General features: G+C 35.1%; 1 protein-coding gene across 1 annotated transcript in view; it reads right to left on the reverse strand.

Moving 5' to 3' along the window:
* Klhl5 (kelch-like family member 5) overlaps window positions 1-14,011 on the reverse strand; it is a 47,056-nt gene that overhangs the window by 22,585 nt on the left and 10,460 nt on the right. Inside the window, exons 2-5 of the mRNA XM_005391987.2 lie at window positions 12,540-12,722; window positions 9,300-9,436; window positions 8,447-8,643; window positions 3,783-3,995 (exon numbers count right to left, since the gene is read on the reverse strand). Of these exons, the coding sequence (XP_005392044.1) occupies window positions 3,783-3,995; window positions 8,447-8,643; window positions 9,300-9,436; window positions 12,540-12,722 (730 nt within the window). The remainder of the gene's footprint in view (window positions 1-3,782; window positions 3,996-8,446; window positions 8,644-9,299; window positions 9,437-12,539; window positions 12,723-14,011) is intronic.

The following is a 14,011-nucleotide window of genomic DNA, read 5'->3' on the forward strand; positions in this document are numbered from 1 at the left end:
AATAAACAGGACTTAAGTAAATAGGCAGAGAGAACAGAAAAAAACATAAAACCATTAATTCGAGAATAAGATTTATCAAAAGAAGAGTAAGATTTATCAAATGGAAGCCATAAGCTACCACTCAGAAAATTATTTGGAATGTACTGAGAAAGAACTATAAAATATAAATAGGATGTGAATGAGTTGAGCTCTATTGACTTTTTAAAAAATGTTTCTGTATCCCAAACTTGTAATCTAAAAGACTGTTACAGGTGAATACTGATCTAAAAGTCTAAAAGTTTATCTCTTGTAGTATCTCATAATGTTAATATTTCATCCTACTTGGACTTAGAATCAATTTTGAATAGTACTCCAGGCAAAAATTAAATAAAATTACCAATAACAATTGTATTCTCAATTATTTAAAAAAACCCCTGTATTAAAGTGATCATTTAGTAGAGGATTATAATGAAATATATTATTTTCTAGATTATTTTATTTGTTTGTTGTTGTTTTTTTCTGGTACAGGGAATCGAACTCATGATCTCGTGCTTGCCAGGCAGGCGCTGTGCCACTGAGCTAAATCTCCAGCCCCTCTACATTACTTTAAAGATTACTGTTGGAAACACTATAATAAAGTCACTAAATACAAGTTAAATCTTTTCAAGCTAGGTTAAATAGAATTGTTCATACTAACAGAGTAGGGAAAAATCTCAGTTGATAGAAAATAAACTATTTTACAAAAATAAATTCTCTAGGTTGCCAGAACAAATCTCAATTTAAAAAATATTAGCCATTACTTTACAGACACTAAACAACTTTAAAAATAGCCATATTTTCCTACTTTTTAAGATGTAACAGAGCACAATCCAACATTTTCTTGATGATTTTAGTAGCTTCTTGGTTAACGTTGTTAACTAATTATGCAACCGTGCCCTTCACTTTTATTGAGGATCAAAACAAAACACTGTCAGTTATCTCTACGTGTCACAATACTGCAACACCATTCATCACTGTAGTAAAGAAAATCACTGCTCAGAGGTGAAGTAGCTGTTTAAATACCAGGAAATGTGGCCAACTCAATGTATATTCACCTCTTCCATCACCACTACTCTTTGTGGACAATGGTTCTCAAAGTTGAGGGTGCATTAGAGCCACTGTAGGGATTATTACATCACAACTGGCTAGGCACCACATCACAGAGCTTTAAACTCAGTAGTTTTGGGGGAGGCCTAAAAATCTGCGTTTCAAACAAGTTCCCAAGTGTTGTTGATCTTATACTTTGAGAACCACTGGGCTGATGGAGTGAACTTTCCCTCCTTATCCTATTTGTTTTTTCTATAGCATCTGATGATGTTAACACTTTTTCCTTCTTGAACTTAGAATCAATGGTATGTGTGCAATAGCCACTATATATTAATGTATCCTAGGGATCTACCCTTAGCATTCTTAGATTCTCATTGTTCGTATCATTTCCTTGCTTTTGGTTTCAACAACCTAAATAACAGTGCTTCATTTTTTTCTTAAAGATTAAAGGTGCCAAGAGCACAAATTCCCATCTCCCAATTCATCTCTTTATCCTATGTTCCTTTGTCTCAGATGACAACATCTTCACTACTCTAGCTGCAGAATCAGAACCACCTGGAGCCCTTCTGAGAATCTGTACTCCCCACCATTCAACCAGCCATTAAGCTGTGCCCTTGATCTTCTAAGTAGCTCTTGAACCCGGGAATTTCTCTCTGGTTCCACCAAAGAGGGCCCACTTCACTTGGATGAACTCCAACAGCCTTCCTAATGGGTCTAGTTTTGATCTTTCTCATCCATTCTCCGCAATGTAGTTAGTCATTTTTCCTAAATAAAATTATAGTTATGGCATTCCCGTTGAAATCCTTCAGTGCTTCCTATTGCTTTTAGTAAAAATCCAAATTCCCTGGCATGACTAGAATTTCTTCACGATTTGGTTCATTTCCTTCTTCAAATGTACATCTGGACATCACTCCCTTTTATTTTTACACACTAGCCATGCAAACTACCCTCAGATTCCAGGACATAATATATTTACTCATCACTCGTGATTCCATAACAAGGTACAATTTTCTGCTTTCCTGAATACTATGTCTGTTCATGGTGGGTAAATCATGGCAGGTCTGATGATACTTTTGAAAGTTCTCCCTCCTTCTTGGCCATCGGTTTTTTGGGGTATGGGTATTCCCATTATTTTTATGTCACATTCCTCTAGTGTAGCCTTCACATTATAATCACATTTAGTTTTTAATCTATCTTTTCCTTCACCTGAGATCTCTTCCTGTATCCAGCAATTTATACATATTGTTGTTCAAGAGGCAGAACGGTTTCAGGAAAAGACACAGAACTGTGCTTGTGTTCAAGTTCCATTTTTGCCTCTCTTTACTTCTATGGTTTTGGTCAAGTAGCAAAGAAAAACAACAGTGCAGAAGGACAGGAATTTATGCAATCACATTGTGATTTTGAACATACAACTTTACTTTCTTTGACTTGTTACTTCACTTACACCAAAGGTGTCAGACTAAATGATCTTCAAAAGTGCCTTTCAACTCTAAGAACTTAAGGATATGATCACCAGCAGGACTCTGGATAAAAGAAATTTTAAAGGTCTCTGGGAGGTACATATGGTATTATAAATAGTTGAAACTGCAGAACTAAAGTAGATTAATAGATTACTTAAGTGCAGAAATTCTTTTCTACATTTAACAGGAGTTTTTGCATTTAATTTTCCTTTCATCTAGAGAAGAGTAGAAAGAAAATTCTGCTATGTAGCAGTAAAGCCATAACCCCTTTTCTTAAATCTGATTTCAAAAGAAATATTTCATTAGGTTATTTTTCCTGAATTTCCATCAGTTCATACAGTTTTAATCCTGTGTATTCATATAAGACTCTACCTTTAAAGATTTGGAGTTTTTTCTTATAACACATCAGTATTGAATTTTTTGTTTCTGTAAGATATAGTGCAAAGTAACTTTTACTTACATACCAGAAAATAATATATTGTCCTTAAGATTAATACAAAGAAAGTAACATTTATGGCATTTAAAAAAAAGTCTGCCCTTAAACAGTGACAAGTCATTCTTTCTGTGCTTCTGACACCTCTTTATTCAACGCCTACCAATAGGTTGCAAAGAATGCAGGGGAAATTTCTATATATTCCCAGTGCAAATTGTAAAAAAAGGAAACTATGCATATAAATGTTATTACTGACTGCCTTAAGTACATCAACTAAGTATCTTTTAGTTCTTAAATAATATTATTTATAGCACATTTCATTTCACAGAGCACATTTTCAACCCTCATAATGACCCTGTGAGACAGTCAGAAGAGATGTTACCTCTACTTGACAGATGAAGAAACTGAAGTGTGTGAATATGCCAAGTGACAGTTTTAAAATGTCAGAGCTAGAATTATTATAGTATCTTATTAATTTATGTATCACCAGAATCCAGTGGTTAGTGGATATCTAATAAATATGTGGCAAATGAGTTCATCTCAATTTTCTCGTTCTCAGAAACCAGAGTTCCTTTTATCCTTCCAATTCTTCCACCTGGAAGGATAGGTTTGCAGTTGAGTCAACTAACATTACTGTTCAAAATCAGAAATGTAACTTAACTGATGCAGTTTAGGCAGCCGGGTACTTTGCAGTGAAACCACAGGCTGAGTTTTGTGAGCTTGTATCTTTTCACTTATATATTTTACAGAAATATGTGTAAAAATTACTTTGATAATAATAAGCAAAGGAAAAAAAGCCCTACAAACAAGTACCCATTACTTACTTGTGGTGCAAGAAGAGGTAGCCTAATGTAAGCTAAGAGTTTACTGAGATCTTTTCGTCTCTGCTCCAAATCGTGACGGACCCAAGTGAGAAGTGCATTCAATATTGTCTCCTCATTAGGAATGTTCATGTCATCACTGGCCAGGAGCTTTGCAATTTCACTGGCTGGTAGCAATACAAACTCCTGGTTTCTGATTACTTCCATGAAATGTTCCTAGAGGGGAAAAAATAAACAGTATTATTTTCATCATTACAGTTTACTTAAAGGAAACTATGTTTTTGTACTAGTTACCCAAACAAAATCTATATTTTACACCTTACAATGCATTACCACTTAGCAGAAAAGAAACAGGAGACAGAAGCCTTTAAATTATAACCATGTTGCTAAACTTAACTAAGTAAAATCAAAGTGTTATATCACTTACTACATTTTAAAAACAGACCTGTGACATTTAAGTATCGTTTTGCACAAGTCAGGGAACAATTCTACCAAGTTTTTTGAAAGACGATAGAAAAAAATGAATTAGATACTGACAGGCATCACATTCTTAACAACAGAAGTTAATTTGGATTTGTGGTTGCTGAAGAATTCAGACAACAGTGAAGCCAAATCACCTGGGTGAGTTTCAAGTCATTTCTCTTACCCAGAAATAACTTCCAAACTTCCCAAGACTATTTTAGACCACATGGTTTTTTCATGCCTTGCCTGGGAAGATGATTTGTCAAGGTCATTCTAAAAATAATTTGGCCTTTAAAATTGTTTTAATGTTATTTATAAAACCACCAGAATTTTGGCTCTGTTTTGAAAATTTACATATCTTCTAATCTGAATTATGTATAGAATTATTTCAGTTTCACAGAAAAAAAAATAAGCAAAAGTGTTAACTTACAATGTACTGGGACCAGGACCTTAGACTGAGGATGACTCAGTCCTGGCTGCATATTAGAAGCAAGCCCTTTATAATGTGAAATGGAAGCTAGAAATGCCCTCAGGTGTGAGATGACATTATAGTTTCTCTTGCTACATAATCTGGAGAGAAGGAAATCCATATCCCCTGATTTGAAGGTTACAGGTCTTGATACACAGTTTACATTGTTAAATATAAGTACACACACTAGACATATAGTTCCTTCATGTTTTTCTTATACTTCCTAATGTACTATCTCTGTCTCAGTATATAGAGTTTTAGTAAAATAGCTAAGGTTGTTTAAATTAGAGCTAGAGATAAGGTCTATTGATAACTAGTTTCTGTATTAAAATGAGAATTATATTTTGTTTAGCCTGTGGTAACTGCAGTGAGGTACTGATCTAAACTATCCATTGGGGGGCTGGGGATTTAGCTCAGCGGCAAAGCGCCTGCCTGGCAAGTGCAAGGTCGTGAGTTCGGTCCCCGGTACCGGAGAAAAACCAAAACCAAAAAAAAAAAAAAAAAAAAACTATCCATTGGGTTGACATTCATTTCAGCAGAAACTGTTAAAAGGGAAAACCATTCATGAATAATTAAATTTGACTGTTCTAATTCATGATGATTTGATATCCAAATGAATCTATTTTAAATGACTGATTTTTATTTCCAGAAATATATTTTAATAAAATCTCAATATTGGAATGGCTTCAAGCACATTGTACTCAGTTGTACACTGGCATTAAAAATAATTTGGTAGTATATAACAAGAGCTATAAAAATGTCAAAACTCTCAATCCAGTCATTCCACTTGTGGTTTAACCTTTAATAAATACTGGTTAAGTAGAAAACAAAGCTGAATACCTAACAATGCTTCTTTGACTATTATTTATAACAGCAAAATATAGGAAATAGCCTAAATCTGTAACCAAAGAAGGCTAAAACTCAATGAATTACTAATTAGGCAATATAAATCTTAAGGACAAAGATAACATAGCTATATAAAAATATGTATTATAGAATGCTAGGTAAGATTGTGAAGAAATTAAAATATACATTTCTAGTTGTTTAAAGGTATGTCATATATACAATCAAATTATTTATACAACACTAGTGTAACTTTTGGTGTACTTTCAAATGGTGTTAACTGTATTTCATCACTAAGAAAGACTATTATTGTAAAGAGTCACCTGATGAACTGCTGATGCATCTATTTCATAACAATGCTCATCCCATTCTAGTATAATTCATATTAAGTGAGAATTTGGTTTTGAAGCAGGTATTTTAGTAGAATTCAAAGTTATGTTTTCTAGACTGAGAAATACAATTATTTTATAATGTTTATAGTTGTGTCATAAATCCATGATGACATTACATAACTGTAATGAAAGAACTACTTTTCAGAGGTTAAATGGCTTGCTCCAGGTCATGTTCAGGGGCAGTAAAAACTAGAATCTGGAGAAGGGACTCCTCATTCTTTCCTCCTCTCTGTGCTGCATCAGTGACATGCTCGGTACAAGCATCATTTACTGACTGAATTCAGTGGCAGAGCATGATGCTTACTCCATATTTTAAATCCATTTTATGATATAGTATCACGCTACCAAACACTTGTTAGCTTTGTGTCCTTTCCCACTTTGAAATAGTTTTAAGCAAATGAAATTACTGAGGGATTTATTTAAATTGAATATTGAATTTTGTTATACATTTTTATTCAGTTCCCATAGCAACAGTTCAAATCAGACAATTTGCCTCTAAATTACTTATTGTTATTAGAATTTCATTTCATGTCTCTGTTGAAACTAAGTAACATTAAATAATGACCTTGAGGAGAAAAATCTACCACAACTAATTGGCTATGAAAATAGCTTTAAAAACATCTAGCTAATTTAAATTTAATTTACATCTAAGCCTTAAAGCAGCAATCATGCCTTTACTGTAAACACCAGGAGTGACCTAAATGCATACAAATGATTTCACATGTATAAAACTCCTACCTAGGAAAAGGATATTACTTAAACTATAAAGTTATTAGAAAGAAAAAGTCCAACTCTATTTTATGTATTTATATTCATCTTATTCCAAAAGATACTTGAAACTGCAAGTGTAAGGTAAAAATAAGAACTCCCTAAGAAGGATAAACACAGGAGGGGGGTTCTTCAAAGGATATTTAAAAAATACTAGCCTATCCCCTCCCTAAGCCTGTATATTATCACCCTACTACACAATCTCTTATTTTTCACTTGAAGCTCTGTGAAGTGATCCCCACAGGGAGAGAAGACAAACGATAAAGGTGTTGTTTTCTATGAATGCTTCTGTTTCTTTATATAAATCCCTACTGTGTTGAATATAGTAAATCTATATGACGATGATTACAATCATAAGAGGATGATATCATCGGGTGATTGGATATGGCTGCCAATCACACTGTTTTGATCTTAACCTCTGTCAATATTTAGTCTTCACATCAAGCTTAGGAAGTAAATGGAATAAATCTTCCTGGTAGTTTATAAATATGTATCTACCTACTCTTAAAACATTCCTATCCCCCCACTCCACTGCACCCACCCCAATCTTCTGTCTGACACAAGGTTTCTCTATATAATCCAGGCAGGCCTTGAAGTCACTGTGTAGTCCAGGCTGGCCTCAAACTTGGGGCAATCTTCCTGCCTCAGCCTTTTGAGTGCTGGGATCAGAGGAGTGCATCATCATGCCCAACCAAATCTCTTTCTTTAATCAAAGATTCCTCTGCTGGGTGAGGTGGCCCAGGCCTATAAACCCAGCTCTCAGGAGGCTGAGGAAAGAGGATCACTTTGAGTTCAAGGCCAGCCTGAACTACATAGTGAGACTCTTGTCTCCAAAGAAAAAAAAGATTCCCTAAAGCACTGTCAATCTCTTCACAGACAAACCAACTCAATGGGAGCATGGCGGGTGGCACAGAAGAGAGTAGGCAAAACCAGTATTTTTGTTATGTTGGTAAAATTAGTGATAGAGATAACTGCATACATGCACGTGAATGTTCACATTCTTTCTCTTAGAAGCTGTACTGCTTTACCTAAAGCATTTAAAGCAACAGTCTTCAATCATTACCCCACTGTCCTGTGCCAGATGCTCATTTCTTAAAAAATCTATGTACCCCTCCTTTTCCACATTCCTCTACTGTTAAGACTATGATGTCCTAATAATGTGCCCTCATATACCTTACTTTCTTGCTATTCTAGATCAGTCTGAATCCCATTATCACCCAGGCTACTGAATCAGAGGCTCCTTTATGATTTATTTTGAACACAGAGTTTGGTATAATTAATAACATTGTTCTACATGGCTGCACTTTTTGTATATAATCAGAGTCATCCTTAATAAAAGTCTCTCATTCAACCTCTTATCATTTGTTTTAGCACTGTACCAATACATTACAACCACTATCACCAATTTCCATCAGTGAATCTGTGGACAATTCCAAAATTCCGAAGTAAAATGTTTGGGGATGTCCTGCTTTAAAAAGCAGCAGATCTGAAAATCTTGAAGGGAACAGTCCCGGTTTGCTCCTCTGCTTCTTAGTGACCATAATAACAGGACTTAACATATCCAGCCTGGAGAAATATCGCATAGTTTTCCCCTAACCCACACTAGGCCATAGCCTGAACCTCAAAACCTGTGACAAGCCACTGAATAACAGCACTATGTAGATAGTAAGAAATCAAGCAACAATAAGGAATCAAGCAAAGAGGACATGGCTTCTTGCTTTTCAAATACATACCATAGTATAATTGTGAGCCACTTTATGCAAATCTGTACAACCTTGGGCATCAGCAAAAGAACGGATTCCAAGACAGTTGGATGGATGAAGCTGTTTCATTAAAAACTTACAGCACGCCTCCACAACCTGTGAAAGCTGAAGGAGGCAGGCTGTAGATAACAGGCACTCAATATTATCTTCTTTTAATTCAAGGCGGCCTTAATGATAAAAAGAAATCCTATTAACTTACAGAACTACATGAAACTTATTTTATAAAATAACTGATGTTAATAGAAGTATTTCTAAATAAGAGTTCATTACATGTACTGTAGACCAAGAAAGTTTAAGACATTCCAAAAAGAAGAAAAAAGTATTAAGAATGGAAAAAAAAAATATAGCTCTTTATGACCGGTACTAAAGTAAGAACTTATTTTCAGAATTTTTAAATGATGCATTAGTTAGAAACTTGTATCTACGTAGCTCCATTTTAAATGCAAAATATTGGGTACATAACATAATTCATCTAATTATTTATATTAATATTTTAAGATACCATTCAAAAGCTTCATTATGATAACTACTTTAAATGTTTTGTTTTGTTTTTTTTTTTTTTTTGGTTTTTCTCCGGTACCGGGAACCGAACTCACGACTTTGTGCTTGTCAGGCAGGCGCTTTGCCGCTGAGCTAAATCCCCAGCCCCACTTTAAATGTTTTAGTATGGAGTTTTTAACCTACTTAAGGTATCACCAGGGGTGGTGATAAAAATAGCAGATTAATTGTTAGCCATGGCATGCTTTATTAACAGAGAATCTGAAATCTAATAATGTAACATAAATCTAAGAGGTTTTAATTTACATGTTTGGACTTACATTACCTGTGTATGCATACTGAATCAAGGACCATAATGAGTTTGGCTCTACACCTTCCATCTTTATTTCTTCCTGTCTTGCTTCTCTGACATCATTAGTAAACATGGCAGCAAAATAATCTGAGACAGAGGAGAGCACCAACCTAAGAATACAAGAAGGGGGAAGAAAATCAATGACCACATTCAAGTTGATGTTCATTAATAAATGCTTTATCATCTTCTTTTTAAAAATTCATTACCCATAGAAAGTACATGGTACTGGGAAATGCATTTTAAGTTTGACAAATTGCTTTATGCTCTACTTCCTTTCCCTGAATAATAAATTACCATTACTGAAAATTTTCTGCTGAGGTAAATGATTTACCTGCTCAATACTCAAATACTGTTTTATAACATTCAGAAAACAAGGTGCAAGCCCACAGTATTGACTACATAAAAAAAGGAAAAAATGTAAAGTTCATTTTCTGTTTATCATTTTTGAAAATAACCTAAGCTATTCTTTTAAAAATTTAATTGCAGAAGTAATGAGATATATTTGTAAATGGTTTATCAAGTTATTTTTAAGTTTTGATATTTTATCAGTATATTGTATTTTATTGTAAAATTATAACATTTGTGTTATAATATTACATAGCTATAATGTTTTGTTACAATACACTATATTAGCTGTCTCTGCAGGATTTCTGACAATTGTATATAAATTTAAAAATTATAAATGTATATATAGTTTTTGAAGCATGAAGTTAGTCTTCAAGGTATTTCTATGTCAGCACACTTATACAAATTTACTTCATTCATTTTTTAAAGAACTAAAAATTGTGATGCAAATAACCGATAAAACTCCTTTTGTGTCCCTTTCTAGTTCCATTTTGCCCTCTCCTCAGAAGTGGCACTGCTGAGTCATGAGGTTTGCCAAATTGTTCTCCAAAGCACTGTACCAACTTAGACCCCCGCCAGCATTGTACAAGAGTTAACGTTTCTCCATAATACTGTTGGATGTTAAAATTTTGGGCCATCTGCAAAATGTTCAATGGTATGTCATTAAAGTTTTCATTCAGCTGTTTGGTTGAAAATTTTTTCAAGTATTTATTGGTCATTCAAGTTCCTTCTTCTGAGAACTTCTAATTCACTCAATGAACAAATACAGATGTGTGCCTAACAATTACTGGGCACTGCTCTAGAGTCTCAAGATAGCTCAGTGTGCAAGACACACAAACCCTTCCCTATGGAGTCTTACATCTCAAAAGAAAAGGAGAGAAACGATCAACAAAAGTAATGCTACAGTGTATTAAAAGATAGTAAAGGGTAGGGTAAAAGCGAGTGGGTACGGACGATGAGTATAACAGATGGTTCCACTGGATGGTGGGTGATACTGAGCCAAGACTTGGAGGAGAAAAGGGTTTAATGACACGGGAATCCGCGCACAGCATCTGGACAGAAGCAGCAGCCAACGCACAGGTCTGAGGCAGAAGCAGCATGGCTGGAGATAAACAGCTACGCGGTCTGTGTGGTTCATATACAGGGAGCAAGGAAAGCAGCAGGACGGAACATTGAAGATGGAGGAGAGGCCGGTCACAAAGGTCACGGAGTGCACTCTGGCTTTTTGTGGGCAGTCCTTGAGAGGTTTGACAAGGGGAGTAGCTGGCGCGAAGTTCCATTTTAAAAGATCAGTCAGGTACTTGTGTTGAAAAGAATGCAGGGGAAAGGGTGGAAGTAGGAAGGCCAGTTAGGAGGCTCCTTTATGTGTGATCTAAGTAAGGCAGTGATGGCCCACACAGCATGGCAGGTAAGTACAGCACTACATCCAGTTTTGGAAATACAGCAATACCTCGGTTCACGATGCTTCTGTTGACAAACAATTCAGTTCCCAAACAAAAGTGTTTGGCAAAATTTTGCTTCTGTTCACAAACTCTGCATTGGGTGAGAAATACCACCACAACCATTTCCCCCACACAAACACAGACGCAGTCATCTTCCCCAAAACCATAAAACGAATTATATTCATAAACCAAGGTACCACTATTTATAGGGACTCTGAGATTCTGGTTAAATATCTTCTATTAAACTCATACTCATAATATGGATATTCTGTCACAAGCTTATAGCAGCATCTCAATAAATGTGTGCTAATTCACAATTCTACAACCAAGCTCATTCTTTCCATTGATTTGGTTATACTTTGGAGGGTTTGTTTTTAACAAAACCTTTGGGACAAAATGTTAATTAGTTTTAAAGGGCATAAAAACCCTTTGGGATCACAGTGGTGATTAACAATGAGTAAATGAATGAGTACAGAATCACCAGAAGAACATGTATTCCTCTTTGCTAGACAATTCATTTTTCTTACTTTAAGAATAATATATCTTTTTACTTTTCTTTCTTTTTTTTTGTTACTGAGAATTGAACTCAGAACCTTGTGCTTGCCAGGCAGGCACTTGTGCTGCTGAGCTATATCCCGAGCCCCTATCATTTTTCTTAAAGGCTTTTCATTCTTAGAGACCAGTAAACAAGTTGGGATACATGAGACTATTTAAAAATTGTTAAGTGGCTGGGTATGGTGGCACAGGCCTATAATGCCAGCACTCTGGAAGGCCGAGGCAGGAGGATTCCAAGTTTGAATGCATCCTGAGCAATTTAGGGACTTAGTGAGACCCTGTCTCAAAATAAAAAAAATGGGTTGGGGATGTAGTTCAGTGTGAAGGCCCTGGGTTCAATCCCCAGCACCACAAAAACAAAGCAAAATACTGTAAAACGAAACTGTTAAGGGTCCAACTGTTAAGGATATAACTCAGTGGTAGGACACATGCTTAGCATGTGTGAGACCCTGAGCTCAATCAGCATCAGCCCTCAAAAAAGAATCTAAAACCTATTAAGACTTTTAGCAACACTATTTCACCAACCTCCCTTTTTTGCTTCTAACTACCAATAAATGCTAATTTCCACTGAGTTTATTCAAAATACTTGTAGAATATGGCATGAAAACTGTTTATAGTCACTGATGTCTATAATAAACATAATAAATGACTTATTTGAGGCTTTTTTTGGGTGTTTCTAAAATGAGGAAATGGCCCTTTTAGGATCATTTAATGTGTAATAAAGTCACATTCACTGTTTTCTTTATGGAAATTCCATCAGATATACCCCTTCCCAAAAGCACAGTAGTTAATGAAAATAATTTACATTGCCTTATGTAATTAAATTATCCAGGAAACATTTCACACATATAGAAATTTAGAACACAATTACCTGTGAGCTGGAATTCTGCGATCACCAGCAACTAAAATTACATCACATAACTGTTTGTGTCTCAAATAGTTTTCCATTTTTTTAAATGTTTGTTCAGCATGATTAAGGGCTTGAAAAAATTCATCGGATGAACATGGCTCCATAGTATGACAGGAAGATAATGTCTGACTACTATTGGAAGTCCTAAAATGGAAGAAAACATACATTATGAAATATCACTATTGATTAAAAGACCTTTCCCACTAAGTTCTTTCAAAGCCTTAATGTAATAGAAGATATCAATACTACCTATCAATATTATTTATTAATATATTCCTCATTACAGTACTTTTGTTTCATAAGAATCAATGATGACCCAAGTCTTAATGTGTCTTGCAAACATTCAGTGAACTGACATCTACCTGTTAGTTAACAGCTACACACACTCTCTGTAGTACTGTACCTATTTTGGAGGTCTCTAATAAATCCAGCACCTCTGCTGAAAAAGAGCCCACTTATACTCAAAGCCATAGCTGTGCCTCCTAACACTATAATTAAGGATGTAAATAATCATTCTTTTCTTTAAAGGCAAGGAAGTAATTAAACTGTTTTGGAGGTATAAATCCAACTCATCTTTTACTAGAAGATGGGTTATATTCCACAGTCCATTTATAAATTACATTGTCATAAAAGCATTATTAAAAGTAACCCTTTTGCCAGGTGTGGTGGTACATGCCTATAATTCCAGCACTTAGCAGGCTGAGGCAGGAGGATCACTGAGTTTGAAGACCACCTGGGCTACAAAGTGAGTTCAAGGGCCAGCCTGGACTGCATAGGGAAACCCTATCTCAAAAAGGCAAAACAAAACAAAACAAAACAAAACAAAACAAAACAAAACAAAACAACCCTTTTTATTTTCTGGCCAGTCCTCAAAAGCCCAGGTACCCTATGTAAGTTAAATCACATTAAAGCAGTTTGAAGGCCTGAATCCAAGTGTCCAGAAATGATCTGAAATTTCCAATTACAAAATGAAGTATATAAATTCCATTTTTTAAAATCTGATTTACTGATGAAGTGGTTAGGATTTAAATAAAGTTCTGAGTCCATGTTCACCACCATCTCCTCTCCCACATCATTTAAATCAAGTTATCAGCATCAATTGGTTATGCAATTAACTAAAAGCCACCGACTGTGCTGCAACTTAGTTCTCATTTCTCATCAGATGTTAAGGATATTTTGATTCGGATGAATACTTTATTAAATCAAGCTTCACTATATCTTGAGAATTTTTAAAATGTAACTATCTAACAACCTTATCATAAAAAGAAAAATAGTGATTGGAGCTCTTACTTTTTAAAATGAAGGGAACTGAAGCCAAGGAAATGAAGTTTCTTGCCAAGCGTTACGGTTTGTTCATGGCAGAGACAAGGCTAGGGTAGAGACTGCTGAATGTTTACCACAAGAAACCCCCTTCCTTTTCTCTCCTGGGAACA

This window comes from Chinchilla lanigera, unplaced genomic scaffold, assembly GCF_000276665.1.
Source record: "Chinchilla lanigera isolate Chin_1 unplaced genomic scaffold, ChiLan1.0 scaffold00042, whole genome shotgun sequence".
Classification (NCBI taxonomy): Eukaryota; Metazoa; Chordata; class Mammalia; order Rodentia; family Chinchillidae; genus Chinchilla; species Chinchilla lanigera.